This window comes from Cuculus canorus, chromosome 19 (genome assembly GCF_017976375.1).
Source record: "Cuculus canorus isolate bCucCan1 chromosome 19, bCucCan1.pri, whole genome shotgun sequence".
Taxonomy (NCBI): domain Eukaryota; kingdom Metazoa; phylum Chordata; class Aves; order Cuculiformes; family Cuculidae; genus Cuculus; species Cuculus canorus.
The window spans coordinates 1,430,769-1,457,633 of NC_071419.1; the positions used below are offsets into that span (position 1 = coordinate 1,430,769).

General features: G+C 42.5%; 1 protein-coding gene across 6 annotated transcripts in view; it reads right to left on the reverse strand.

Annotated features, from left to right (window-relative positions):
* The window catches only part of LHX2 (LIM homeobox 2), a 34,173-nt gene extending 15,671 nt beyond the window's left edge, over positions 1-18,502 (reverse strand). Inside the window, exons 1-3 of one of the 6 annotated variants that reach the window (XM_054084576.1) lie at positions 18,170-18,502; positions 3,072-3,277; positions 2,038-2,420 (exon numbers count right to left, since the gene is read on the reverse strand). In XM_054084576.1, coding sequence (XP_053940551.1) covers positions 2,038-2,420; positions 3,072-3,271 — 583 coding nt within the window. In that variant the 5' untranslated portion in view covers positions 3,272-3,277; positions 18,170-18,502. The other 5 variants (XM_054084578.1, XM_009569542.2, XM_009569541.2 and 2 more) reach the window with 5 other exon arrangements.
* Positions 18,503-26,865: the final 8,363 nt, after the last annotated feature.

A 26,865-nucleotide genomic window follows, 5' to 3' on the forward strand; every position in this document is an offset into this window, starting at 1 on the left:
AATCGATTATTGGTTTAGTAGATAGTTAAGTAGATAAACAGTTTAAGCAAAGAAGCCAAAGGTTCCTTAAGAAAGGTCTCTTAAGCTTCAGCTGCTGGCTCTAAGCAAAAATTAGAAGACCAAGAAATCGGAGGGCAATTATTTTGAAAACGAATTTTAAAAAACAGAGTTAAAGACGGATTATTTGGGAAGTCAGGGAGCAGTAAGATTTTTCAGGTTGTGCTCCCATCCAGGACAGATGCCGCTGGTTCCGTTTACAGGTCCTTTGAATCTGAACATCTGCCCTGCACAGGGAGACAGCGGAAGGACAATTAAAACCTAATCCCTCCGAAAAGGAGACGTTTTTAAGCGGGCAAGACGCATATTTTATGTGTGTTTTAAAGCTCAGCTGTTACTCGGGAGAACGCTACGTACACCTTTCATCAACCTTCACCACTGGGACTGCTACTGATTTTTGCACCGTTTCCAAATTATTCAGCAATTAGTTAAACCAATCATAGCTGGCAACGCTGTTCCCCAGGTGCGTTTGCCAGTTAGAGATGCGCCTTTTCTCCCTGTCATTTTCACCGCAAACCGCTCCGTTGCTATTGTCGCTCAGTCTCCAGGCGCAAATCACCCGCAGCCCCATCCTTCCGGCGCGGTCGCCTCCCCGCACCGAAGCTCTGGGTGCCGGCAGATGCTGGGTACGGCCCGAGCCCCCCCACTCCGCCTCTGCCGCCCCCCCGGTTCCCCTCCCCACTCCGGGCAGGAGCGCGGCGCAGCCCGGGGCAGCCGGAGCGCGGCTCGAAGCGAACCGCAGCAAACTTGGCCTTTACCTAATGCCCTCTCCGGGAAATAAAAACCGTTCAAGGTAAATCTATGCCCTGCGGACCACGGCTGAAGTTGGCGGATCACAAAAGAGAACACGCTGGAAAGGGCGGAGAGGGGCAGAGGATGCGAGAGCAGCACAAGGAAAGAGGGAACGAGTTTCGTCCCCAGGGTCTGGCGGGACGGCTGAGCGCGCAACGCAGGGAAACGCCAGTCTGAGGCAAACCCCACCTCCGCCTCGAATCCCTCTAATACAGCCAAGATCTAAGAATTTCCTTTTGTCCAAACACTTTTTCCTCTCGCACACGAGAAGCGGTGCTGACAGAGGTACTGATCGCAGCCGTTCTGGTGGGCAGTTACAGGGGCGAGGGGAAGCAGGGATTTGAGGGCAGGAGCCTGCTCGGATTCCCTCGCCTGCAGAATTACAGTGCTGGGGGGGAGGGGGGTTAAACGAGGAAACGCATCAGAAAGCTTGAAGCTCAAGCAGAGAGCCCGGGAGACAGAGTTTCTGCAGACTGCAGGCTTGTGGCCGCTACCAGGTTCGCTCCCTTTCTTCTCGCTGCTGCTCTCGGTTAAGAGCAGGGGCTGCGACTGAGGGCAGCGAAGGTTTAGAGAGGGGATGCTGCGAATTTTCCGACTCTTCTCCGAGTCACATCTGAGGAACAGAACCCCAGCCGAACCCGTGGCCGCTGGAGCAGCCTGGAGGCTCCCGCGGGCACCTGCAGCCCTCCCCAGGACCGACGGGCACCCCAGCTCCGCATCCTGGCCTCAGTTCCTCGAGAAACAACCCCTCTCTCACCACCCCCCACTCCCCGCCCCCCCACCCCCCGGTCCCTCTCCTTCCAGAGCTCTGAGGTGCAAGACCTCAGGACAAGGGCAGAATAATTCACCCATCAGCAGCCTCTGAGTGTAGCTACTAAAGAAAATTCACAGCTTTCTGAAGTGCTAACTTACAATCTCTGGTTTCCAGATTTTATTTCAGGCTACGCTCCCCCTTCTCCCCCTCCTTAACCAGATGACCTTGCTTCAAAACATTTTATTTCCAGCTGAAGTGAAAAATGCTAACATATTAGCTTCTGTAATTGCAGTTTGACAGCACTTGATCTCAATAATTATGCCGCAGCTAAACTATTATTAACGGTTTAAGCTAAAATAAACGGAAATCCCCCTTTGGAAGTGAACAGAAACAAACCCTTTGAACTGTTGTGGGGGATGATTGGGGTCTCTTACCTGCGTTGTAGGCTGCCAGATCAGCCCCAGGCCCTGGGCTCTTCCTTTTCCTGGGTCTCCCCTTCTGGACAGTCCCCACGCCGTTGTAATAAGGCAGTCCCAAAGTGTTGGCAGAGCCCGCTCCCAATGCCGGGCCCTTCCCAGCAGCTACATCCGAGTGATTGAAATGCACCTGGTACTCCCCCTGGATGAGAGTCTCGAAATGGAGGCGGCAGTACACCAGATTGTCCTTCATACCAAAGTGATCGCCGGTGGTCAGCATCTTGTTGCAAGTGGTGCAAGTGAAGCAGTTTAAGTGATATACCAAATCCCTGGCCCTCATGACCATTTCGGAGGCAGAAATCCCCAGGTGACATCTCGCGCATCTCTGCACCGAAAACCTCCTGCAAAACAGAACGGCCAGAGGAGACCGTGAGAGGCGCATCCCCCCCCCCGCCTCCCCCCTTCGTCGGGACCGCCCGGAGGGCAGCGGAGGGAGAGGGTCTGCGGGGCCCGGGCCGCCTCAGCCGGGGCGGCGGCTCGAAGCCGGGACGGTGTCGGAGCGGCTTGGCTCCGAGCAGGGAGCCGAGGGGCTCCGTCCCGCTTCCCGCACCGCGGCGCAGCTCCTGCCCCACTATCTCCCCCAGGGAAGAGGCCCCGGCCCCCGCCCCGCGCATGACCAGCCCCGCAGCCGGCCGGGGCTCAGCCCCATCCCCTCACCTCCGCACAGGGACGCGGGCGGCCAGGGCGAGCCCTTCCCAATGGTGAGGGACCATTCCGGGCCGGGCCCCGCGTGCCCGGGGCACTAAACACCCTCTGCTCCCCTTGGCCGTTGCCTTCCCTCCGCAGCCCAAGAACACCGGGGAGGGTTCGCCTGCTGAAGCCCCCGGCACCCTCGGTACGGGGTGAGCCCCGCCCGCGCCCTGTCCCCCGCCCGGGAACACGGAGCCCATCTCCACCACGAGCCTTCAGTGAGAGGTTTAGGAGCCCCTCGGGACGGGGTTCCCTCGGCGCGGAGGGCGGCAAGGTCCCCCCTAGCCCAGGGCAAGTTGTACCTGTAGTAATCCTCCTTGCAGTAGATGCTGCCGTCCTTGCTGAAGCAGGTGAGCTCGGACTCCAGGTTGAGTTTGCACTCGCAGCACTTGAGGCAGCGCATGTGCCACTGTTTATCCACAGCCAGGAGGTAATAACGGTCGGAGATTTTCCCTCCGCAGCCGGCGCAGAGGGCAGCCCGGTCACTGCTGATGGAAGGCATGGTCTGCTGGGGGGAAACAATTACAGACCGTTAGCGAGAGGAGAAACTCCTGTGCCGGCTCCCCTCCCCCTGCCCGGCCGGGCCCGGCCTCTCCTTAACTCTCTTCTCCGTCGCGGGGGCTTGGCCGGAGCAGAGGCTGCACGCCCCGACCCGCGCCCCGGTCCCCCGGGTCCCGCAGCAACCCACCATCCTGGGGTGGGGATCAGACAAAAACAACACCTTGGGTTTTAGGGCAGGCGTCCGGATGAAAGCAAGTTTTTTTGTTTTGTTTTATTTTTTTTTCCTTTGTGGATTTTCCAGTGCTATAACAAGTAAAGATGCTGTCCACGAAAAGGCGCAATAAGCACAGAATAGGCAAATCGCGGATAGTTAATTCTAAAATTTATTATTCTGGATATACGGAGAGTGCCTGCACAGTTAATGCTCTGTGAGTGCGTGTATGTGGAGCGTGTCTGTGTGTGTATTTTCCTAGCCATAAAATTCCGGGTGAATTACGATCAGCCCCCCTAGCAGTCACCGTGCCACAGACCCAGATCTCCCTGCAAGCTGGTTCCAAACAACGTGGATCCGAATCTGCTGTGACCCAAAGCATTGAGGGACCAGTGAATAAAACCCGCAAGGAGTTGAGAGTTACCAAATCCGAAGTGCAGAATGTTTTATCAGGAAAACGAAATAGTGGGAAACGTGCAGGAAAGAAAGTGGGGAAAAAACAACAGAGCACTTTAGATTATGCTGGGATAAACTTGGAAGCAATAAAACTAAATGTAACCCCTATATAATTTAATAGTTTAGTGTCAAATCGCAATGCAATCGAAACCCTGCAAAAAAACCGAATACGTGCATATTCTGACGACTTCTACCGAAAAAGAAAGACAGAAAAATATCGGAAACCGGTTAAGAAGGCTTAATTCTTGTAGCCGGCACCTTGACCAGTGCTGCAGAGCGTGGCTGGCGCGGAGCAGAGGTGGTGGCAGACCTCGCGGTGCCCACTCCGCTCGGACTTGCTCTCCCCCCGTGCACAAAGCCCGTAGAGGATTTGTTCTTGTGCGGGAGAGCCCGGAACGTTTTTTTGCAGACGTGACAAACACGCAGTTTGTTTTGGTGCGGGGAGGGGGGAGAAGTTGTTTGTTTACTTTTACCTTCTCTAAAGCCTTAAGTCCTTGCGCAAACCAGAAAGAAAAGACATCTAAGAGGAGAGAATCGCCACAAAACGAAGCTTTTTTTTCTTTTTTTTTTTTTTTTCAGCATATGCTGGCCTGATTACTTTCACCCAGTACTCGCAGCGATCAGGAAATCCCATCGCTACCAGCACCCCTGTTTGCACTAAACCGTTCCCACTATCAGAACTACATATAAATAAAACTACGGCACTACAGCGGTTTGTTAGCCACACGAGTCACCGATAGCTTATTTCTTTAAGGCACTAACCAAGCTCTGATTAGGGACCGTTTTCTACCCAAAGTAGTTTCATCTAATCCATTTCGAATAAAATACGATTTTTCCGTTTAGTTTTTCCGGTAGATACATATTCTGAGACCCAGAAACGGTATTTAAGGATCCAGCATTCTGTCCCACTATTTATTATATACACATGTATGCATATACCTTATACAGTGGTATATAAAGGTACCATGCCAAAATATGTATTCCAGGAAAGATAATTTGATATTGTTTAATTGTACGGAGAAACATTAACTTTCCCAAAGAAACCCAAACCCATTTAGATTAGAAATCACACTCCATCCTTCCAGCATAAAGGCTGCTTGCTAGTATTTCAGGATTAAATACTCCCACCATCACCTTTAAGTAAATTTCTACATAGCATTAAGAGAAGGAACACATACTGATGAAGTTTAGAAAACCGAGAACGGATATCTTTCTTGCATATACCCGTATCAGCTTACAAAGCAGCATTCAAGCAAAATACGGGATCACTTCACTTCAGAAATATCATTTCTTAACAAAAAAGTAGTACACAAAATACTGAATCAGCTAGTACACTTCAGAAATCTCTTCCACTTGGCTAACTTAACTCTGGTTGGAAGGATGTATCTTTTCATTATCTAAATGCATTAATATAAAAGTACTACATATCCGCAGACACAAGATAAAAACTGGTAAAGTTATAGAATTTTGCATCCAACCTCCTCCCTGAAACACATCTTCTAGTTCTGTTCGCCATGTTCACAAACCCAGTGTTCACATATATTACAATTATTTTTTAAAATCATTATTTAAAGGCACTTGAGTTTGGGTGTTTTTTTTTTTTTTGTTTCTAAATGCTACAAAGTATACCTCAGTGTAGACATTCTACCTGAAAAAATAACACAGAATTGGATTCTTTGATGTCTGCGTTTCCATTCTGCAGACAAAAAATTCCCTGTGCCAAAACGTTATCTGTATAAAAGCATACTTTGTCTCTTCCTAAAAACTTTGGAAGGCCGGACAGGCTGGGGGAAGGGAAGGAGTTCTTGGACGCTACCAAAACGCTGGTCTATCTTTCTGTTTTCTCACAAGACCAGTGCCGTTCATTCCACCCAAGCGTTACTATTACTACGCATATTATTAATAATTAACAGTTTCATGCCTTTCCCCACGGTTTTGTTTAATATTTTGGAGTGCCTCTATGCTTAATTTTCTTCTAATTTAGCATTCTGGATAAGTTCCCCCCTCGATCTGTTATTTTAAGAGAAAAGCTATATCTTTCAGGGGGTAATGATGTTTAGAGGGTTGAATGACTCCCCCACTCCTCCGTCCTCCTACCGTTTCGGTCTCTCCCCTGTCTATAGCCGAGCTGATGGCGGGTGCTTCGCTTTTGGTTCTCCGATCCATCTCGTCGATGACCCCGTGCATCTCCGAGCCGGACAGGCTGTGGAAAAGCATCGCTGAGGAAGCAGAGGAGGAGGCCCCGAGTTGCTGCTGCTGCTGACAGTTGTCGGGGTCCCTGCAGGAGCCCAGAACTTGCATTAACCGGAGCCCTCCCCCATGCATCTAGCACGGCCGCCCCGTCTCTCCTCAGGCTCCGGGCTTTCCACCCGGCAAAGGTCTCCGGAGCGCAGCGCAGGCACCGATCCGAGGTTTCGAGGGGATGGGGTGCAGGAAAGGCGGGCGAAGGGAACGAGGGAGAGGGGAGAACCGGTGGTGTAAGCTTCGGGGCTTGGATCTAGTCTGTTGCGCGGCCCAGGCACATCCCTCTAGGAGGCTTCTTCAGCGCAGGGCTCATCGCCCCAGGTGCGGTCCCAGGCTTTATGCTCTGGCCCGGCCGGCAGAAGGCTGGGCAGGTTTACGGTTGGGAGGGATTAATAAATAATAGAAATATAAAAAATTAAACCATCTTCCGTGAGAAATAAATTAAAAATATAACAATAACGACAAGCCCTCCACATCGTACTGTGCGAAACGTCGAGGAGGAAGGCGAGGCGAGGGAGGCTGCGGCGGGCGGAGCGCAGGCTGGCGCTGCCGGAGGACGGGGCGGGCGCCCCCCGCGCGCTCACGGTCCGGAGCGCCTGCAGCGGCGGCAGCTCAGGGGCAAAGTTTGCTCCTTCCCCCGCTCCTCCCCCAGCCCGCCCGAGCTCATCGGGAAAAGAAAAAGCCGGGGGGAAGGAGGAAGAGTTGGACGGACACCAGATGGGACGGGCGCTCGGCGGCCCCCCTCTCTCCTTAAAGCGGCGCGGGCCCGGGGCGGCCGCCGGCGAGGGGGCCGCGGGGCAACCGGAGCCGGGAGCGGAGCCACCGCCCTGCGCCCGCCCCGCGCCCTCCGTGCGCCCGCCGCGCGTCTGCAGCCCGGGCGCCGCGCGAGGCTCCGCGCCTTTTCTAGAGCCCCGCTGACATCATGTCCTGCCCCGTCGCCATTGGCTGCGCCGCCCCGCGCCGCCGGCATGTGCCGGGCTGCACCGCACCGAACCGCGCCGCCGGCATGTGCCGGGCTGCACCGCACCGAACCGCACCGAACTGCACCGCCGGCATGTGCCGGGCTGCACCGCACCAAACTGCACCGAACCACACTGCTGGCATGTGCCGGGCTGCACCGCACTGAACCGCACCGAACCACACTGCTGGCATGTGCCGGGCTGCACCGCACCAAACCGTGCCGCCGGCATGTGCTGGGCTGCACTGCACCGAACCGCACCTAAACACACTGCTGGCATGTGCCGGGCTGCACCGCACCAAACCCTGAACCGCACCGCCGGAATGTGCTGGGCTGCACTGCACCGAACTGCACCGCCGGCATGTGCCGGCCTACACCGCACCGAACTGCACCACCGGCATGTGCCGGCCTGCACCGCACTGCTGGCATGTGCTGGGCTATACTGCACTGCACTGACAGCATGTGCTGGGCTCTGGCCGTACTGCACTGTGCCCACTGGCATGTGCTCGGGCTGTGACCACACCTTCCTGCACCTGGGCCTGCCAGCATGTGCCTGGGCTGTGAACACACCGCACTGCTCCATGGCCAGGCCCGCTGGCGCGTGCTGGGGCTGTGACTGCACCACACTCAAGCCTGCCCGCATGTTCTCGGGCTGGCCTTGCGTTCGCATTGTGCCCACGCTGGGCCGGCCAGCTTGGGGTGGGAGGCACAGGGCCCGCACCACACCACACCCACTGCCTGCTGTGCCCAGGCCCACCAGCATGTGCTCAGGCTGGGAGGCATGGGTTCACCGCCGGTCACCTGGCCCCACACAAGGATCATGGAGCTCAGCTCCTGTCCCTGCATAAAACAGTCCCAACATTCACACCCTGTGTTTGAGGGCATTGTCCAAATGCTTCTGGAATATCTTCAGGCTTGATGCTGTGACTGCTTCCCTGTTCCAGTGCTCCACCACCCTCTGGGTGAAGAACCTATTCATTATGAAAAATATTCACCATTAGAATATAATCGTTGGTGCCATTCAAGTTTGTGAGGCTTCCACTGACCGACGGCTCTCTCTGCTCCTGTTTCCAGGCAGACTGAAAGAAACACTAAGGCTGGAAAAGACCTCTAAGCTCATCAAGTTCACCTGTCAGCCCAATACCACTGTGCCTACTACACCATGCTAGGAAAGAGTCTCCTCTGAACTTGAGGAGAACTTCAGGAAATCTCCAGAAAAGACAAAGAGTACGCGGGGGAAACTGCTTGGGATGTCTAAATATTTACCCAGACAATGGGTAGTAAGGAAGGACTAATTAGTATTAAAGATGGCAAATATCACACTTCTGATTATGTTAGAAAAGGTAGCACGATGGAAAGTGAACCCAAGAGCACATCTGAGATCACAAGACTTGCTGCTTAATCCGCGACTGCAAATCATTACATCACTTAGCGTATTGCTGTTAGCTGCTGCTTTCTGACAGTGATTTGTCTCTTACAGGTTCAGCACAGTTACGGCTGATTTTGCTAGAACTGGAATGACTCCATTTATAGCCTGACTCTGCTAGGTTTACGTGTTCCATTCTTACAATAATCTAGGCTTTTTATCATCTTTCTCTTGGAACTGCTCTGAGTAGTTAAATACATTTGTATGTCACAGAGGAGAACAAAGTATCTCTTGTAGAAATGCATATGGAATAGCCATACGACCTCAGGAAACCATACAGAATGCAAGATAATTTGGCATCTGCGGGAACTATTTCCAAAGACTATCCTAAAACCAGACCTTGGAAACAACAGAAATTCATCTTTTAATTCCGATTAGAACTTTACAATAGAATTAGTGGAGCTGTATAGTTATCTTGATAAAATAATCTTTCCCTTCCTTCTTTAAATAGCGAGACATTTCAAATACTGTCTGCTATGGGAGATCTGCCCATGATAGCAGAGATGTGGAATATTGCTCACTGGACACCATGTACACCATTGCGGAGCACCATTGTGTTGTGTTGTACTTCAGCAGTTTGCTGTACGCATCCTTACCTACAGCTACAAACTGTACCATCCTTAGATGTTTTAATTCCCTGTCACATAACTGGTTACGTACATCGAAAAGAGTTTATATATTTAATGGAAGTCAAACACGATATTTTATGTAACAGTGTTGCCTAAGTGGTTGGAAACAATAATACCAATAGCATGTTAAAAAGGTGTGGCGTGACCCCCGTTCACAGGCTATCTCTGATTATCTTCTTAATGGATATACAAACACAAGAAGACATCCAGCCCTTGCTACCAAAACACAAGGAGAGTAACAGAATGTAAACACAAAGCTGCTAATGTACACACTGACACATGAATGACATTTACATTGTTCAGAATAAAAACCAGTGTATTCTTGAATAATGAGCAACAGAAAAATTGCAATAGTGAAATAATCTTTAGACTCAAATGGATACTCATCAGAAATTATTTTTTCATTTAAAAAAAGGTGCAGCTAGTAATAAAGTCTTTTAACCTGCATTTTGTTATAGGTGACAGGTGAACAAATCACAGGTCTTGAGTTTCTCTTCCCTGCCTCTCTTAGTAACGTCATCTCCAGTACCATCTGCTACCTACCAGACAAACAGACCAACCACATAATGAGGTACCAGCTTCCACCCAGCTACCGTGACTAAATCAGAACAAAAGATTCAACGCCTCCTTCAACAAAGGAACACAAGTCTAAGCTGTCTTTGCTAATTGCTGGGTTTCAGGTTGTCTGTTACAGATTTTAAGGGAGCTACAAACTTCCATCAAATACTTAGAGCTGTTGGAAAAAGGTACTAAGAATAAAAGATAAATGGAAGCAAAAGGTAAGAGAGAAGAGAAGAAAGCTTAGAAAATGAGTAACTACTTATGGTAATTTAAAGGCTGTGGAATAATATAAACATGAAAGACCAGGGGGCAGAGTGATTGATATCTCATATGTTTTCGATGCCCCTACGGTTATTAGACTGCAATATATGGGAACGTACAATAAACTATGAATTAAAATGTAATTGTAGCTTCAGGCATCTTCTTCATTGTCTGCTGTGGTGTTATGTCTTCATGCACCGTGATTGACAAGGTGTAATTAATCATCTTACTCGGTTGTAAATATGGGCACCCTTCACAGTAGGCATCAGGAAGTGTGTACCAGCAAAGGAAGCAATAGTTGACGCTGATATACCATTAAATCAAAATCAGAATGCTTATATGTTCAGAAATGTGTGTTTGCTGTGACGCCGTTATCGTTTATTTCTAAAATACTGTACCAACAGATTTACTTGATTTGCAAGTTAACTACAACATTAACTGGTTTTATTTATTTTGTCTCTTCTTCATTTTTATAGGCAATGATGTTGTTCTCCTAAAATGTGAAACAGTTTGCTTCTTGTCAGCAAGTGGAGCTCAGCTCAGCTCTTCATCTCCCGGAATTGCCGGAGACAGACTAACATGCTTCAGACTCAGTTGCACTATAGACAGACTTGAAACGATTCAGGGAAATTATTGCTCCATTCATTTATCACTTTTTGCGCCTCTTACACACAGAGTCATTTCACTTCGGGTCATTTTAAAGTGAAAGAGAATAGTGAAATAATCCGATTAAGCAACACTATTCAGTTTAAAAACAGCAGATTTCTCATCACAAATGCTGTCCCCTAACCGTAAATGAACATATTTTTGAAGATTTTTTTTCAGTATTTGAGGGCAAGAAGCATTTTATATCTGTTTCTTTTTGTAAATGATCACTATCCTTATCCAGTTAGTGTAGAAACAGTGTATGAGTCACAGGAAATTTGGTGGTATGCATTTTTTTGACGCACAGAGAGCTGCTGAATGAATAATTGGCAACCCATTTAATGTCCCTTGCTTTAAAGCTGTCTGGTACATTTGCTGTTTAAAAAAATGTCTTTCAAAGCTGTTAAATATGTAACAAAAAGAGGTTGCTATCACCATTCTGACATGAACAAAGCCATACAGGGAGCTGCCTGAGGTTCTTCCAGCGTGGTATTAATTACAAACACAATAATAAAGGAAAATTTGCAAAGTTCTCAAATTCCATTTCTTTGCAGTATCAGCTGATGAATGCTTTATAGAAGCATGCAGTAAAACTGCCAGTCCAGGAATCAGCTATTAAATATTAGCTAAGCCAAGCATTTTGGGGAAGGTATGGAATCTGCTGGATCTGTGATTTCCCCCTTTTCCCTTGATGGAACTGGATCTCTGGCTGTCTCAGGAGCAAACCGAGCTTAAAACAGTAGCGCACTTTCAAGGAGATGATCGACTGAGAATGTGTTTTATTTTGATTTGAAAAACTGTCAGTCATTGATAAAAAAAGACCAAATAATATTATTATATAATGCTAGCTAATTGTATTTGTCTGGTAAACCAGGAATATGCAGGAAAGGTAAACAATGCAGTTTAAAAGGAAAAGATTCAGAATGTTTAGCCCAGATGTTGCGCTGCAGTTTTTTTGTCACTGGTACAAGCAATGGGTTTTGGATAAAACCCAAGTTACAAGCATGTATCTATAGATGTGAGAGAAACAAGATGCCCGTGATCTTAGCTGTTTCGGTTTATATAGCCACAGCTATTTAAACAATTCCAAAACTGCCTCTACGGGTGTCAAAGAGGGAGGGAAATCTTCAACCACATGATCTTCTCTCCAGAGCCCTGTTAAATCCACTGAACTTAAAACAGAACAAGAAGTGTGAGAGATGGGTTTGAACATGTTATGTCAGAAATGTAAAGGTTGGAAGCCTTTTTAGTAACCGATATTAATATTGTATTAAATGTTATAAAAAGGTAGGTGTTGGAGAGAGGGGCTGGGCTCACATACAATTTTGTCGAGGTTTTTATATGCGATTATGATTCCAGATGTATCTATTCCCTGAGGAGAAAAATGAAGTGAAGTTGGCATGTGACATGTGTTTTAAGGTGTTTGGCACAGTTTCCCAAAGTGATGACAAAATGTTCATTTTTATTACAGTGAATTGGTAAAGAAAATACGATTCTGAAGGTCAGTAGCTGTATATTTAAGACAGCTTTGGAGCTTCATTATGGGAATTCAGATTTTTTGGTGGTGTGTTTAGAGGTGATTGGCTGACTTGAGCAACTACCATAGTAAATAATTGAAATAGAATAATTTGTACAAAATAGGAAGTGGTAATAACTGGTAATTTAGTAAATGTCATGCACAGAATATGGTGAGGATTGCAAAAAATGTCTCTTTGAATCCAGAAGTGTAGCTTAGCTGCTTAATATTTTTTAAAATCTATTTACTACAGACTAATCCTTTTGCTCTACAGTAGAGCTCCAATAAATGTACGAAGATTCTTTGTAGGAACACTTCTTCGTGTAAATGGACAGATTTTTTTTTTTCTAAACAAAGTGGGGAAGGTATTTTTTTGGTGAAAACTATTTTTCTAAATGCACATTAAGAGAACAGATAAGGAAGTTCCCTATGGCTACCCAGCTCCCCTTCTCTCTCCCCTCCATACCCCTTCTGTGTGTAATAGTATCAGTAATTCCATGCTGACAGCAGGGCACCCAGGGCTACATTACCAGGCAAACACTCTCTCATAAACATTTTACAAGTTCAATATCAGCCAATCCTGGCGATTCAGAGGCTGCCGTGATTGGGTGGATCATGGATTTGGTAAACACGGCTACAGAACAAAAATAAGGTTTGCAGAGAGAGAGTCCAACAGTACTGCCTCCTTTGAATAATCAGAGGCTAAGAATGTGATTAATTCCATATTTTATGAGTAAACTTCCACAGCTCTGTATCCATCTGCAAATATTCAGAGTGATGTACTCAATACATTCCTTTCTGTTCAACAACCATATTTCTTTGTGAATTTAACCACATCAGAAAGCACTTCAGGTTTCTAACACAAATATTAGATGCATTTAATGTAAGGAAGCTTCCTCTATTGGAGGTGATTTGGAACATTTTGTATTTTATAGGTATATTTAAGAGGTTAGCAGTAGGGGGGAATCATCTGTGGAAAATCTGTCTACAGCTGAAATGTTTAGATGCAGAAGTGTTGCTGAAATGCCTAATACATCCCCATTCTTTTGTTAAGTAGCTTACAGGACAATTCTCTTAGCTACCAGACACTTCTTTTTTTTTTAAAAAAAAAAAAAAAGTCCAATAACATTTCTTCTTTCTTTCTTATTTTCAGGAGAATTTTTTTTTAATTATTTTCCTGTGTGCAATTTGATTTTAATTCTCAAGAGCTTTACTTTTTTTTCTTATCTACAATTCTGTTGCTCTTTTCAGTAATCAGCAACTTTATTTTACCTTTAGCACGTGCATGAGAAGCTCACTGCCCCTCATTTGCTAGTGAATTATTGATAAAGACTTACAAATTTCCACAGATTGATTTTCCACGGGGTAATTTTTCTCCAATATAACATAACTCCAATTAAAGAAAAGAATGTGAAACTTTAAGATATTTTATAATACAAATTAGAAAGTATTTTTTTAAGTCCTTGTGTTTATATCTTAAACTAAGACTTCTACTTATACTTCACTATAAGAAGAAAAACACAGAGAGTTTGAAAATGAGACTTCTGGTATTTTCCAGATATTGAAATGTGCCTGCCTAATGAAGGCAGATGACTTGCTTACCAGATTTATTTTAAAGTAGTGCTTTTAGATATTCGTAAATTAAAATGGTGGTTTTCAATGAGATACTTATTGCTGTTTTATTTGATATTTGCAAGGTACCTGACCATTTAATATTTATCTTTTATTTCTGTAAGCTGATCTAATTGCACCTCTCTATTTTGCATTTATTTCTCTTTGCAAACACTACATTATTCACTCTCTCCTGTGCTTATTAAACAGTGCCACCTGCACCAAATGAAACAAAGCTTCTCCATCAATCTAGCCCAGCTAAAGAACCCTGACTATATATTGTAATTAATTGAAGCTCAATTGAACACTTGAGTCTGAACTAGATACAGTAACCTGAAGAAAACATTAAAAAAATTAGGATGTACTTTAAAGAAATCTTTTAAATGAAAATGTTCACTCAAAACTGAGAACCTAACCTTGTACCAAGCACTCTTCATCTCTGCACAGTACCTCAAGTAGCAATTAGCAGGTCCTTTAATTAATTAACTATTCCCTGTACATCACAGGGATTTTTGTGGCACTAACGTCATCCTTCATAAGTGAATACCAAATCCAGTCAATATTTTGTCAGTATAAACCCTTATCTGGACTACCTGAATGCCCACCGCATGTCTCTGAGAAATGATTTCAAACCACGGAAAGCAGGTATGGAAAGCAGATGCAAACTTTAGTCCTAGCCTAAGGATTAGAATAGAGCAAGCCAGGAATGGAGAAGTGGGTGCAGGGAATCTTATATCTAAATATTTGCAATAGAAGAGATCAGATAAAAACCAAATTGAACTAATGATGATGAAATCTTACAAATATAGCGAAGAAAAACTATTTTATAGAAAAGGCTGAATAAATTTCCAGCTATCAAAGTGCTGTAGCCTCGGCTCATTGTGCTGCTTATTTTTAACCCTGTCCGCTCTCAGATGAGCAGATTAATTAGGTGGCAGGTCAGGCGCAATAAGGTGAAAGGGCACTGCCAGCCAATCAGCAACATTTTACCAGTTTTATACTTTACAGACTTTTTATAAAAGTATAATTGCGACTAATTATTTTCAATGTAATTCTCATTTGGGAAAACATTAAGTAATTTTAAGGGAATTAACATCTGAGAATGAGACACGAAATACGTATTGCTGGTTCTAGGATTTACCAAAGATGCAGTATGTAAATTTGTTTATATAAATATGTATAAGATATATATATATGACCGTATGAGGCTATGTGTGTGTACGAACATATGTGTGTGTGTACCCATCTCTCTATTTGTAGACTCAGACACAGACATATGTTATCATTTCTTAGAGGCGAATATCTGCAGAAATAGTGCTTTGTGTTTAATAGTTTAATGTGTAGTAAGTTTATCTTAAGAGATTTCTGTGTTCAGGAAAGCTCTTGTGAATTTATGTAATTTACAGCATAATGAAATCAAATAAAATATGCCTCAGGATTTTGCAAGCATTATACATTAGCACTCGCATCATGTGTAATATTTTGAATTACGGAACAAACTTTACAGATAATTTTAAACTAATAAATGATATACGTGATGATGGACTTGTAGCAACAGACACTGGAAGTCTCAAGAAACAAGAAATGATTATTATTTAAAGAATCTGGGACTTTTGCCAAATGATATAACAATTAAAAACCAACCCACATTTAATTTGAACTACTCCTGAGGAGTAATACTTATTCAATTAGCAAAAGATAGTAATTGCACCTTAGTAAGATCTTCTGGTTTGTAAGAGTAACAGGAATTTCCATTTCCACCTCATGGATTCTCTTACATCAGTGTTATTGCAACTTCAGTTAAAAACATTTTGGCATAAGCAAAATGTAAGGTAAAATGCAAAGGTCAGCTAACAAGCCATGACTGTATCTCTGTTTTTGCTGTGCAAATCTGCTCTTATCAATTATTCACTATCCATGTTCTACAAAGACTGTCTTTACATTTTTTAATTAGCACTTACAATTTCACAAAGATAATTAAAAAAGGCAATATTAATCTCTGTACTTGGAGTCCTTATGCCATAATTTACTACACATTTTTTTCCAATAGATATGGCAAATGAATACTCTATTTTGATACATCAATCTCAAACAAAGGTGGTCTCTGATACAATTTTTCACTGTTCGCTTCTCTGAATCTTTTGGGATATAAAGAATTGTGAACAAATACTTAACAGTCTGATCAATAATCATTGACTGTTTTGAGCCCCTCATACCCTAACAAGCACAGCTTGATCATGTATATTTGATCAGTGTAAAATTTCAAAGCACCTTGATGCAGCAGTGCAAGTCTTTCTATGGTGTCTGTTTGTTGTTCCATAAAGTATGTATTTCACATGATTTAGCTCTACCATTAATGGAAAGTTATTGCTCATATATTTGATGAAGCTCAAGATCATGATTTTCCTCATTGCACATCCCCAGTTTTTCATATCAATGGCAAATATAAACCACTATTCTAACATTTTAGGAGAGGAAACTCTTGATGTGCCTATGGATTCTATGGACCCCAGAGTGCAAATCTAAAAAGCCCTATCGTTATAAATCTTGCATTCCTGTTAAGTGTTGGCATGCACATTACACTGAGGTGTGTTAAGTTTATTTTAGTGGAAAAATTGTAGTAAACCCCTTTCCTTGGATATCCTTTTAAATACATGTTCACATGTGTATAAAACAAAAAATATGCAATTTCACAGCTGTGTTAGCCCTCAGTCTGATGAATATCACGTAGAGAAATAAAGATCTAAGCCAAAAATATTTACAGTGAAACATGTATTTGCAGAACTTTATTATTGTTTGTAATTCCGCATCCGATATTTTTCATACAGGAATTTCAGATTATCATTAAAATATAACACTGATGCTACAGTTGTATAGCTGCCTTTTCTGTTTATAATCATAATGTTTATTCTAAATTTCTGGGCTTATTATTTTAGACAGATATCAGTTTAATTAGCTTAAGCTGTCATACTCTAATAAATACAGACGGGTTGCCTGGTTCGGGAGGAGGAAGGTGGCTGCAGATTTCAGAAGCAGAGACAGCTAATGCTTCGTACGTTACCATGTAAACAGCAAAAGGACAAAAATAATTACCTGATCAACTTTCGATTTCTGGCTCTGCCCTATATGCTTTCTGACCAATTTTTCTAGAGAAAATCCTTTCAAATTAGGCAAGTCCTCTAAGTATCTGCAGCATCTGCTGGTTCAGACACCTTCCTTTATGCAGAGTACCATTTTCATATGATAATACATGTAATATGATATAGAATGACAGAATGCATGACAGTTGCCCATAATACATAGAAAGTCACTCAAAGGACAGAAGCGACATTTGGATAATTAGCATCCATTGGGCAGTCAATCATGCGAATAGAAAAAACTGAACAAAACCCACAATGGAGTTAGAAAACAAAAGGGACCCTAGCCAGTCTCAGGATTAACTGCTCTAAAGCGATCTAAATGCTTTTGTATCTAAAGAACTGAGGCTCCCAGGGCTGCCCTGTTCCCCTCTAGATACCCAGGGAACTAATTGTGGCGATCAAAGTTAAAGCATTCTCTCTTCTTTACAGACTGCTAAATACACAGAAAAATTATTTCTCCATTCGTGTTCATTAAACTATATTAAAGTTAAAAAACTGATGCCATGTTCTTTTGCCAAGTGAAATGAGCTGGAGTATTGAGATTGTCCTGCTTTTATGGGAACACAACAGCCCGTTTAATTTAAAGTCTCTCTTTGTTTGATTAATATTATTTTGCTGTTGTCCAGTCTGCCATCTCTTTCTTTTGGATAACGAAGGCAATTGTCATTAAAAACTCGTGTGAGAAAAACCTGAAAACAGCTAGGTATAATAATGGTAATAACAAAGCCCATTAACAAAATTAAGCAGGAAATGTCTCACAATTTCTTAGTGACTGCCACTTCATAAAAGAAATAAAATATTTTTTCCCTCAATATATGCAGTTCAGAATATTTCCTTCCCCCAGATTAGTTGGAAGATGAGGGCAGCCTCCTTTAAAGCTCCATCTAACAGAAGAGAGACAGAAAGAGAAGAGATACAGAGAGAGCCCCAGGATGTGGAAAGTCATGAAAATACCTACCCTGGAGACAGTATTCCCATAGGATCCTTCTCATACAAATTCCAACTTGCCTAATGCCCTTAATGAAGGAAATAAAGAGAGAATTCAGAAAGGCCCATGCTGATGGCTCCTGCTGGAAAGTGTGTGGTTTAAGGCATAGCTGCAGCAGTTCTGGGAGGGAAGCGGCTCCGGTCCCCATCAGCCAAACAGACAGGAATCACTGGGGCGAAATCTTCCCCCTCACACATTTGCAATTGAGTTGAAATAACATCACGACACCTTTGGATAATTGACGCCTTCTTACCTTTCGTTGTCCTTTGTAATTAATATTTGTAGATCTAGAGGTTTCTCCCAGCCACAGATAACAGGAAGGTGGAAGGGGTGGGGAGAGAGAGAGTGCGTGTGTGTGGTGTGTGCGCGTGTGTGTGGAGAGACAGAGAGCTAGGAAAAGAGAGAGCAGAGAGGCTTTGGTTGTGCGTCTCTGTTTGGGGAACGGTGTGTTGGTGTGTTTGTGTGGATGTGTATCTAGGGCTTTGTAAACCTCTGGAGTTCTAAAGGCAAGACAGAAAGTGAGAAGTGTGCCGAGCTGGATCTCCCTTGTCAGTCGTTACGGAGTTTCAGCAGCAGTGACCTTCAACCCTTTTGCTCTCTGTCAGCCTCCACTTGAGCCCCCTTGCCCAGCTGCTGTGCCAGCGCCAAAATGCAGGGAAGGAAAAAGGGACAGCAGAGGTAAGGAGGCAGAGAGATATTGAGATCAGAAGGGCTTTTCACCCAGTCAAATGGGCCTCTGGTGACAAATCAATCACGGCCTGTTCAAACCAATGATGCTGCCAGTCTCCGACTCGCCAACCCCTCCACTGCCTCCCCCGGCTGTCCCTGGCTCTCCTGCCTGACACTCAGCTGATGGCTGGGGCTCCAGTCAGAGCAGGGCTGCTTTTTACAGGTTGATTTGGTCATTAGCGTCATTTCTTCTCTACCTCCCTCTTGCTCTGTCTTTACTGACCACTTATTTATTTATTAAATATTGAGAACTAATATTAGAAGAGGGATTGTGACACACAGAAACACTTGGAAATGATACTGCCTTGTTAAAGGACTCAGATTAATTTATTTATTTGATTTTACACACTTAGGAAGAGCTACCTGTTTTAATGTAATTAGTATATCTGATCAATATAATCAGGGACAAAGTAGGCCCACTCACTCTACCTCCTCCTTCCCTTTATTTATTTTACACCAGTAAAACTGGCTTCAGTACTTCTTTTTCACTACACCCACAGGACAGGAATTATTTTTCAACCCTATTTTTTCGGAGACATTTGTTAAAATACAATTTTACAGCTGTGAGGCACATTCTTAGCTGGAAGAAATTTGCATTGTCACTGAAATTCTTGTGTTCCAAAGAGTGTATAGTGATAAAGTTGTAAATATCATTGGTAAGCAAGCAAAAATTGCTACTAAATCATAATAAATGCTGCTTTCAATACTGGCTTTCATCTGAATATGTGAAAATAGAGAGAAACAGTAACATAAGAAGAGCACATAAAAGTTTAGGAAGAACAAAGTACACTCTTGCAGGTTTTGTGATCTTAGGGACCCCATTCTCTGTCTCTTCCCCTCTCCTCTTCTTGCTCCCATACAAAGAGGCAAAAAAAGTCAAAATAAGGTCTTAACACAGCGTATATCACTCTCTCTCAGTCCTCTCTAACCTTAATCTCTGGAGTAAAATCCTCCTACAGACAAAAAAATGAACATTGCACATTGAGAAAAAGGGAGAAGCCCCTCCTTGTCCTCTCTCATCTTTAGTGCCAGCCTCTTAGTTTAGAGACGTCTTGTCTGTGCAGTCACCGATGTCAGTGTACACTTTTATTATGAAATTTACATGCTGGCCAGCTGAGAACAACTGCCCAGTGACAGTGCGTGGGGAGGAAGAAATGATGATGGAGATGTGTGGAACAGAGCTAAGCCCTTCCAGGCTTGTAAAGAGAGCTTGGGCAAGATACAGCATCATCAAAAATACAGCACGAAATACTAAAAAATATCTGCCCTATCTCCTTTCTAATATGACTGAACTCTGTGAAACTGAAGTGAAGTGCATTGTAGATAGCAGTGTGGGGTGTTGAACAGCCTGTAGCTGGAAAGTGCTTCGGTCTTTATCTTCAAAGCTGTCCTGTCACATACAAGGTCTTTCAAACATCAGAGGGATAAAGTTTCTGATTCTGAAGGGTTCGTTTTCTTCTTGGTTTTCCTCAATCAGAAGTTAAGACTATACGACCCCCACAGTAAGGTGGCTCCAGGATTGCTGCCCTGCTACTTGCCCCATGATTTGGGGATGCTTGTATAGAGCAATCTGGATTTGCTCACTGTTTGTTGAGTTCAGTTTTCTTCATGTTAGTTCTTTCTTCCATCTTATGTGTCTTGAGGCTTTTGCTGTGTGGCAGTGAATTGAATGTTTTGAACTTAAAGGAAAATTGTGGCTGGGACTTGGAGAATATTCATCTGTTGCAGAAAATGCTGAAGTCTGAACATGTGAGGATTGAACTAATGAGTTTTTTCCTCATTTCAGTCCCTCAGTCTCTTTTTTAGCCATATCTTAATTGCAATGTTTCATGACAAAATAATTCTACCACCTCAAAAAATTTAAATGTGCATCTTCCTTTCATTGCTTGTACTTCTTCCTACCAACGTAATACAAGAAATTAAGATGATTTACAGAATAATGTGCCTTTCTGTCATCCTATTGTTCATAAATAAGTAGTACACCTATATCTAGTTGATTTCTAAAATGTAAATTCATTACATTTCTGGAAAGTTGAACTATCGGTTCCATGCATTTTAATTAGATTTTCTGTTTTTTCATTTATTACTAATACAGTACTCTTAACTATGATTTATTTGCTAAACAAAGTGCCATAATCCGTCACTTATTCATCTTAATTTCAGCAAAATTAAAGTAGTTGCTGTTATATTACACCTAATTGCACTTGCAATGAAAAGAACGGAGATGTTAATCAAAATAAATTGAAGATAAACAATAAAATCATTAAATCTTTGCTGCAGTAAGTGTAACTAATCAGTTTTGACTTGAAGCGACCGAACACAAATAATGAATCTGTCAGTGAAGACGCGCTCATTAAATACAGCCTAGTCCGCTAGGGTCCTGCAGACAGCCTGGAACACACTTCCCTGCACAACCCCCCGGTGCCTCCCTGCTATTAGGGGAAAGCAAGGGAGAAAGAGGAAATTGTAAACCATTTTCAGGACCAAATGTATCCACATATTGCAGTTTGATTAGGTGAGGATGCAAATGCCACAGGTATATAGCAACTCCTGCAAACATTGTGCCAGGAACAGCAATAGACTATTTGTTTTACTCAGCAACCCACAGGTCAGAGATTAGAAAAAGATGAGAATCAGGGGGAAAAAAAACCCTAGATATTCAGAGATTTGAAGATCTTGGGTTCAGAAGTTATTGGAATGATTAATTTCACAGCAAGTCAATGAAGCTGGCATTGTGATAAGTAATGTATGTTAAATAATACGTTTTGAAATAGTACAAGATCCTGATTATAGTCCTTTGCTATAACCATAGAGCAGGACAATGCCTGGATTAGTAATGGAAGCTGCTCATGTACTCATTGTCTTTCCACCATTCACCACTTGCGACCTTCCTAGCTTATTACAAGGGATGAAACAGGAACTCCATTTATTTCCAAATACATTGTTATGCTGGCAAGGAGTCTCGTATCTCAGCAGCCTGGTGAGCAGAACTAGAGCAAACAACACTTTCTCCTTCAGCTTTTGGTTCCTTAATTATTTCACTTTCCCCGATGGAGTGTTTGTGAGTAATCATTGGTGAGTTTGAATTTACGTGGCAAAAAGAAATTCTTCCTAAAATAGTTTTGAGCGCTACTTTTCATCTGATGTGAGACAGCAGCTAAGTGCAGATATAAAATAGAAGCAGTGGACCCAAATCTGTGGTCCTTTAGGTTAAGTTAGACTGAACTACATCACTATGTTCTTGAACAGCATTATCAGTTTCTAAACTGAAGGCAATGTTTTGTTTTTTTTACGTTTGTCTCCCCGTGTTACAACAGTAATTTTACTTGTTCACTAACCTTACTGTCCTCTGTCTTAACCACTTAGTAAACAACATAATTCAGCTTAAAGTGTTGATCAGCACAAAGAACACCTGCCTTGCTCTAGGAATCATAACATAACCAATCAACATTTTACAATGCTAACGCTTGCTACGGTATTCCTAACAGCGGTCAGTCCAGCTGATACAGTGACAGTTCAATAGTTAATATTCTCTAGCTCAAGCATATCAGAGAACTACACTTATTTTTTGGTTTACTTTTTATTATTGATGGACAAGAAACAGGCAAGGCAACCCAGTGCCCTCTGAGCAGGAAGCTAATTTCAGAAAAGTAAATGATCATGGGACAAAAAGGTTTCGTGGCCAAATTCAGAGTTGGATGACTACTAAGCAGTTTTTTTCCCTCCATTTCTGTTATGTGACTGTGATTTGGTTTCTGTTAATAATTAACATGTTTGGTTTTTTTTTTTTTTTAAAAAAAATCTAGCTGATGGACCTTATATTTTGTTTCTGTTTTGCATCTTTCCAGCATTTATAATGCTTAACTTGGGACTCAACATTTCTCAAGGCACTCATTTGGAATGATTTATACGGGCTTTGCTAGTTCAGTGGCAGGTGGGTAATTCTAGAAATTAAATATTACCTGTTTTTTACTGATATAACTGCAAGCACTTAATAGAAGTAGTAAATATCAGTCTTCCTAATTTATAGAAAAGGTAATAAAAATACAGACTGAAAAGTGGCTAGCAGGATAGGAATGAGGTAATGACAAAAAGATTTAACAAAATTAACACAACATTGTTCATTTGTTACTTTGCACAAAGAACGTAAATTTAACTTGCAATGTCAAGAAGTTTCAAAGCTGCAAACCAGCAAGTCCTCCCCTCCTTAAAACCAAGGATCCTGAAGTCCTTTAGGAGCTTTATAGACTATCATTAAGTATGCAATATGGAACACGAAGGTGGAAAAATTCTGTCTTTACTGGTCACCTTACACCATCCTTAGGTTTCTTCACGATAGCTATTGTTTATCTTTAGATAACTGAGTTCATGCAAAAACTTCAGTCTCAAAGGCTCGCTTTACAAACCACAGAATTTTGCTGGTTACTTTCCTGATTCTTTAAAACATTTCACTACAGAAGGGCAACAAGTGACTAATGTCTAAACCAGAATGTGCCTAGCTGTGGAAAACAGTGTCTTCTACAGCAAAACAGGAAAAGAGAAAATGCCACACTGTATGCGTGGTGCATCTAATCTAGTGGCCTGCCCCATCAGTGATGAGTTCTATCAGAATCCCCAGAATGTTCTCCGGGGAAAATGCTTCTTAACTGCATGTGGTTGGGACATGGCCCATTTCTCCTCACATGTGCAATAGTTAGTATCCAAAAACTAAACTAAGTCATCTAAGCTCTTGATCCAACAGAGAGAAAAAGGCCTTTTCAGAGAGGTATTAATCCCGTGCATTTTAGGGCAGGATCACAGGCCATGTATAATTCTCTGTTTCCTTGAGCTCATAGCAGAAACTCTGGACAACCAACGTCAGCTGCTCTGCCTCTTCACTGCTCTTCACTGAAAGTCAGATTAGATTAATCCTACACACTGCTAGCATACACATCCCCTCAATTGTTCACAGAACAATTGTAACAGAAACAGATCTATTCTAATTATGAATATAAATGTCTAGTTATTTTTTAATTTGTTATAAACTTTCACAGCTCATCATGTCTGTGGCAGAGAATTCATGGGCTATTTAGAAGTTGTCCTAAAAAAGAAAAGGAAACAATTCTCAATTATTTACTTCCATTTGGACCAGGCAACCCATTGCTTCTGCACTGGGAAGAGAAGGAGTTGGTTTGTAGTGTCTGTTTCCGTACTAGCTTACAGAGTTCCACCATATCTACTTGCGTAAGTTTTCTTTGTGAATGAATCTAAGCCTTCCATATCTCTCAACAGGAATTGTGGACTTAATCGCTTTATTAATTGTGTCTCTTTAATAACTGTCAGAATAGTTATACCTCTTGCATCTTTCTTAGACTAGGAGGGTGAGAACTGAGTCCACTGCTGGAGAAGAAACTGTTCATTTACAAAATCATCACACATAATGTAAGATTGCAACTATTTTTGAATTTAATACAGTTTGGCCTACTACCACAAACTCAGGGAACGTGTTCTTCTCTTGGACATGTGCTCAGATCTTTTCCTTGAACTTCTGTACTGCCTTTCTTGTGATACATAACTCTTTGTTCATATAACTTTTTTCTAATTCTATTACTTGCTTACTGTGGGACAGTTTTAAGTTGGAAACAGTAAATTAGCTTTGTAGATATGTTGGAAACCACTACTCTGGGGGATGGAGGAGCATGTTCTTTCAGAAGGACAGATTTCCTAATTTTGATTATATCATCCTCATCTAAGTGATGTGCAATTTTATTTTAACTGTTTCTTATTACTGATGTACCTGAATCTCTCTGTTGACATTTCTGGAACTGTCTCTCGTACCTTTCAGGGGGTAAGTACTCCCTACTTTAGTATGCATACTGATTTTAATCAGATTGTATTTTCCTGTTGGTAGTTCAGAAATTTCTCTCTTAAATACCCTTACAATTTATTGATTCACTTTCCAGTCCTAGCAGCCAGTTTTTATTTAATTTATGAATTTGTTCCAGCACATGTTTTAATTACTGTGCCTGACAAAACCTCCACTATGTTACCTAACAGGAGGAAATTTAGTTTATCTATTTTTCCAAAAGTCTATGTGGAAATGCCAATGAAAAAAAAAAGTCATTTACCTTAATTTCAGTGTCTCTGTATTCTCATTAGCTTTCTTACTTTTGTACCAAATAGCCCACTGGACTTATAAAATCTCTTGCAGCCTTGATGCTTCTTAATACTTGAAAAAGTCTTGTTTTCATAACAGGCTATCTGCTCCTCAAATCCTCTGTCATCCTTCTGATCTCCACCACGTACCTTAGCCACTGTATTTTATCTCTATTGACTTGACAAGTTAAAATTCTACCTTCAGAGAAGTGCGTTTGACTATACTAACTTCCTAAACCTTCCTGTAGCCCTATGGCTCATTTTTGCTTGTCAGCTTCCTTTTTTTTTGTTTAGGATTATGCATTCCTTCTGTTACACTGTTCGGTTGCTCAAGTAGCCTCCATGCTGAGTCTAAGGATTTTAATTTCCTCACTTTTGACTTTAGGGTCTTTTTAACTAGCTTCCTTATTTTTTGTACGATCTCTCCCCTGAGGATGTTGAAGTTAATTATATTGTGGTCACTATTACTTAGTGGTTCAGCTTTACTTACTTTATAAACTAACTCCTGTGTATTACTCAAGAGGCTTTTCTTGACTTAGTTCTTTATAGCTCTAAGATTAAAACAACTAACATATGTATCAAAACATTTTTTTTTAACATCCTAGCAAACCTAACTGGCAAGTCTAGAAAAAGGCAGACTCTTAAAGGGGAATTAATAGCAAGGACCAAGAGCATTTTCCTAACACTGGTAAAATGCCACCTACTCTTCATCAAAGGTAAGACTAGAACAAATCAAATCAATTAATGATGGCTCTGTTTAGAGGCAGAGGTATAGGACCATACTGATATACTCACCATATGATTTTAAATAACCCCACAGAAGTGTCAGGACTAGATTCAAATGAGCATTTCCAGCAGGACGTTATCTTAGAGAAAGGGAACATATTTGCTGGCTTGCAATACTGTCTGCTGCAGTTTCCTATTTCAAGTTCCTCCATTAAATACAGAAGAGATTGGTATTTCCTAGCTCATGCTATTACCTCATTAGATCTTGATGTTGTATAGTTGCAGTAATTACATAAATAAAATTGACTATTTATGAAGAATAAAATGAGTGATGATGTTTAGTGAAGTGTGCTTTGGTTTATAATTTGTTTTTTTTTCCTAATCTGGAATGGAATCATTAACAGCAGAGAACTAATGAAAGTAGCATCTAGAAATAATCTTATTTTTCTTAAATAATACCTGCAGCTTGGGAAGAAAGCTCTCCTGTATTGTGAACCTGCAGTCTGTCAAGAATAATGCTACATGTTTTAAAAAACTGAGGAAACAGACACTAATTACAGATTCGCAGAATCATTTAGATCAGAAAAGACCTTTAAGATCACCAAATCCAATAGTAAACCTCATACTAACAACTTCATCACTGAACTATGTCCCTAAGCACCACACATTCATGTCTTTTAAATCCTTTCAGGGATGGGGACTCCACCACTCCCCTGGGCAGCCTGTACCAGTAAAGTAATATTTCCTTATATCCAATCTACAACCCCCCTGGAGCATCTTGTCCTATTGCTAATTACTTTAAAGAGACCAACACTTGTCTCAGCACAACCTCCTTTCAGGGAGCTGCAGAGAACAATGAGGTCTCCCCTCAGCCTCCTCTTCTCCAGACTAAACAGCCCCAGTTACCTCAGCAGCTCCCCGTAACCCTTGTGCTCCAAACACTTTCTCAGCTTCATTCCCCTTCTTTGCACACTCTCCAGCACCTCAATGACTTAATTCAATGACAAAAAGCAGACAGTCCCCAGGTTAGCCAGGAAATTCCTGAGTTCTTAATAAAATGAGTAGGCTTCTTCCCCAGCCCGGTGTTGGACATGAGGCACATCTTATGTGAACTTCTCAGACAAAAGAGGAGTACAAACAAGAGTAGACAGATCTGGAACTTACTTATCCTTCTGTCAATCAGGGGTAATATTACTGATGACTTCTGAACATAAGTGCAGGAAAATCAGTACAAGAAATGTGTGGGCCATCAACTCCATCTTATATATGCAAGTTCAGAACAGCTACTGGCTGTCTAGCACTAACTGTTGCCAGAAAGGTAAGTTAGAACTTCATGCTTCAGCAATCATAGGGAATTAC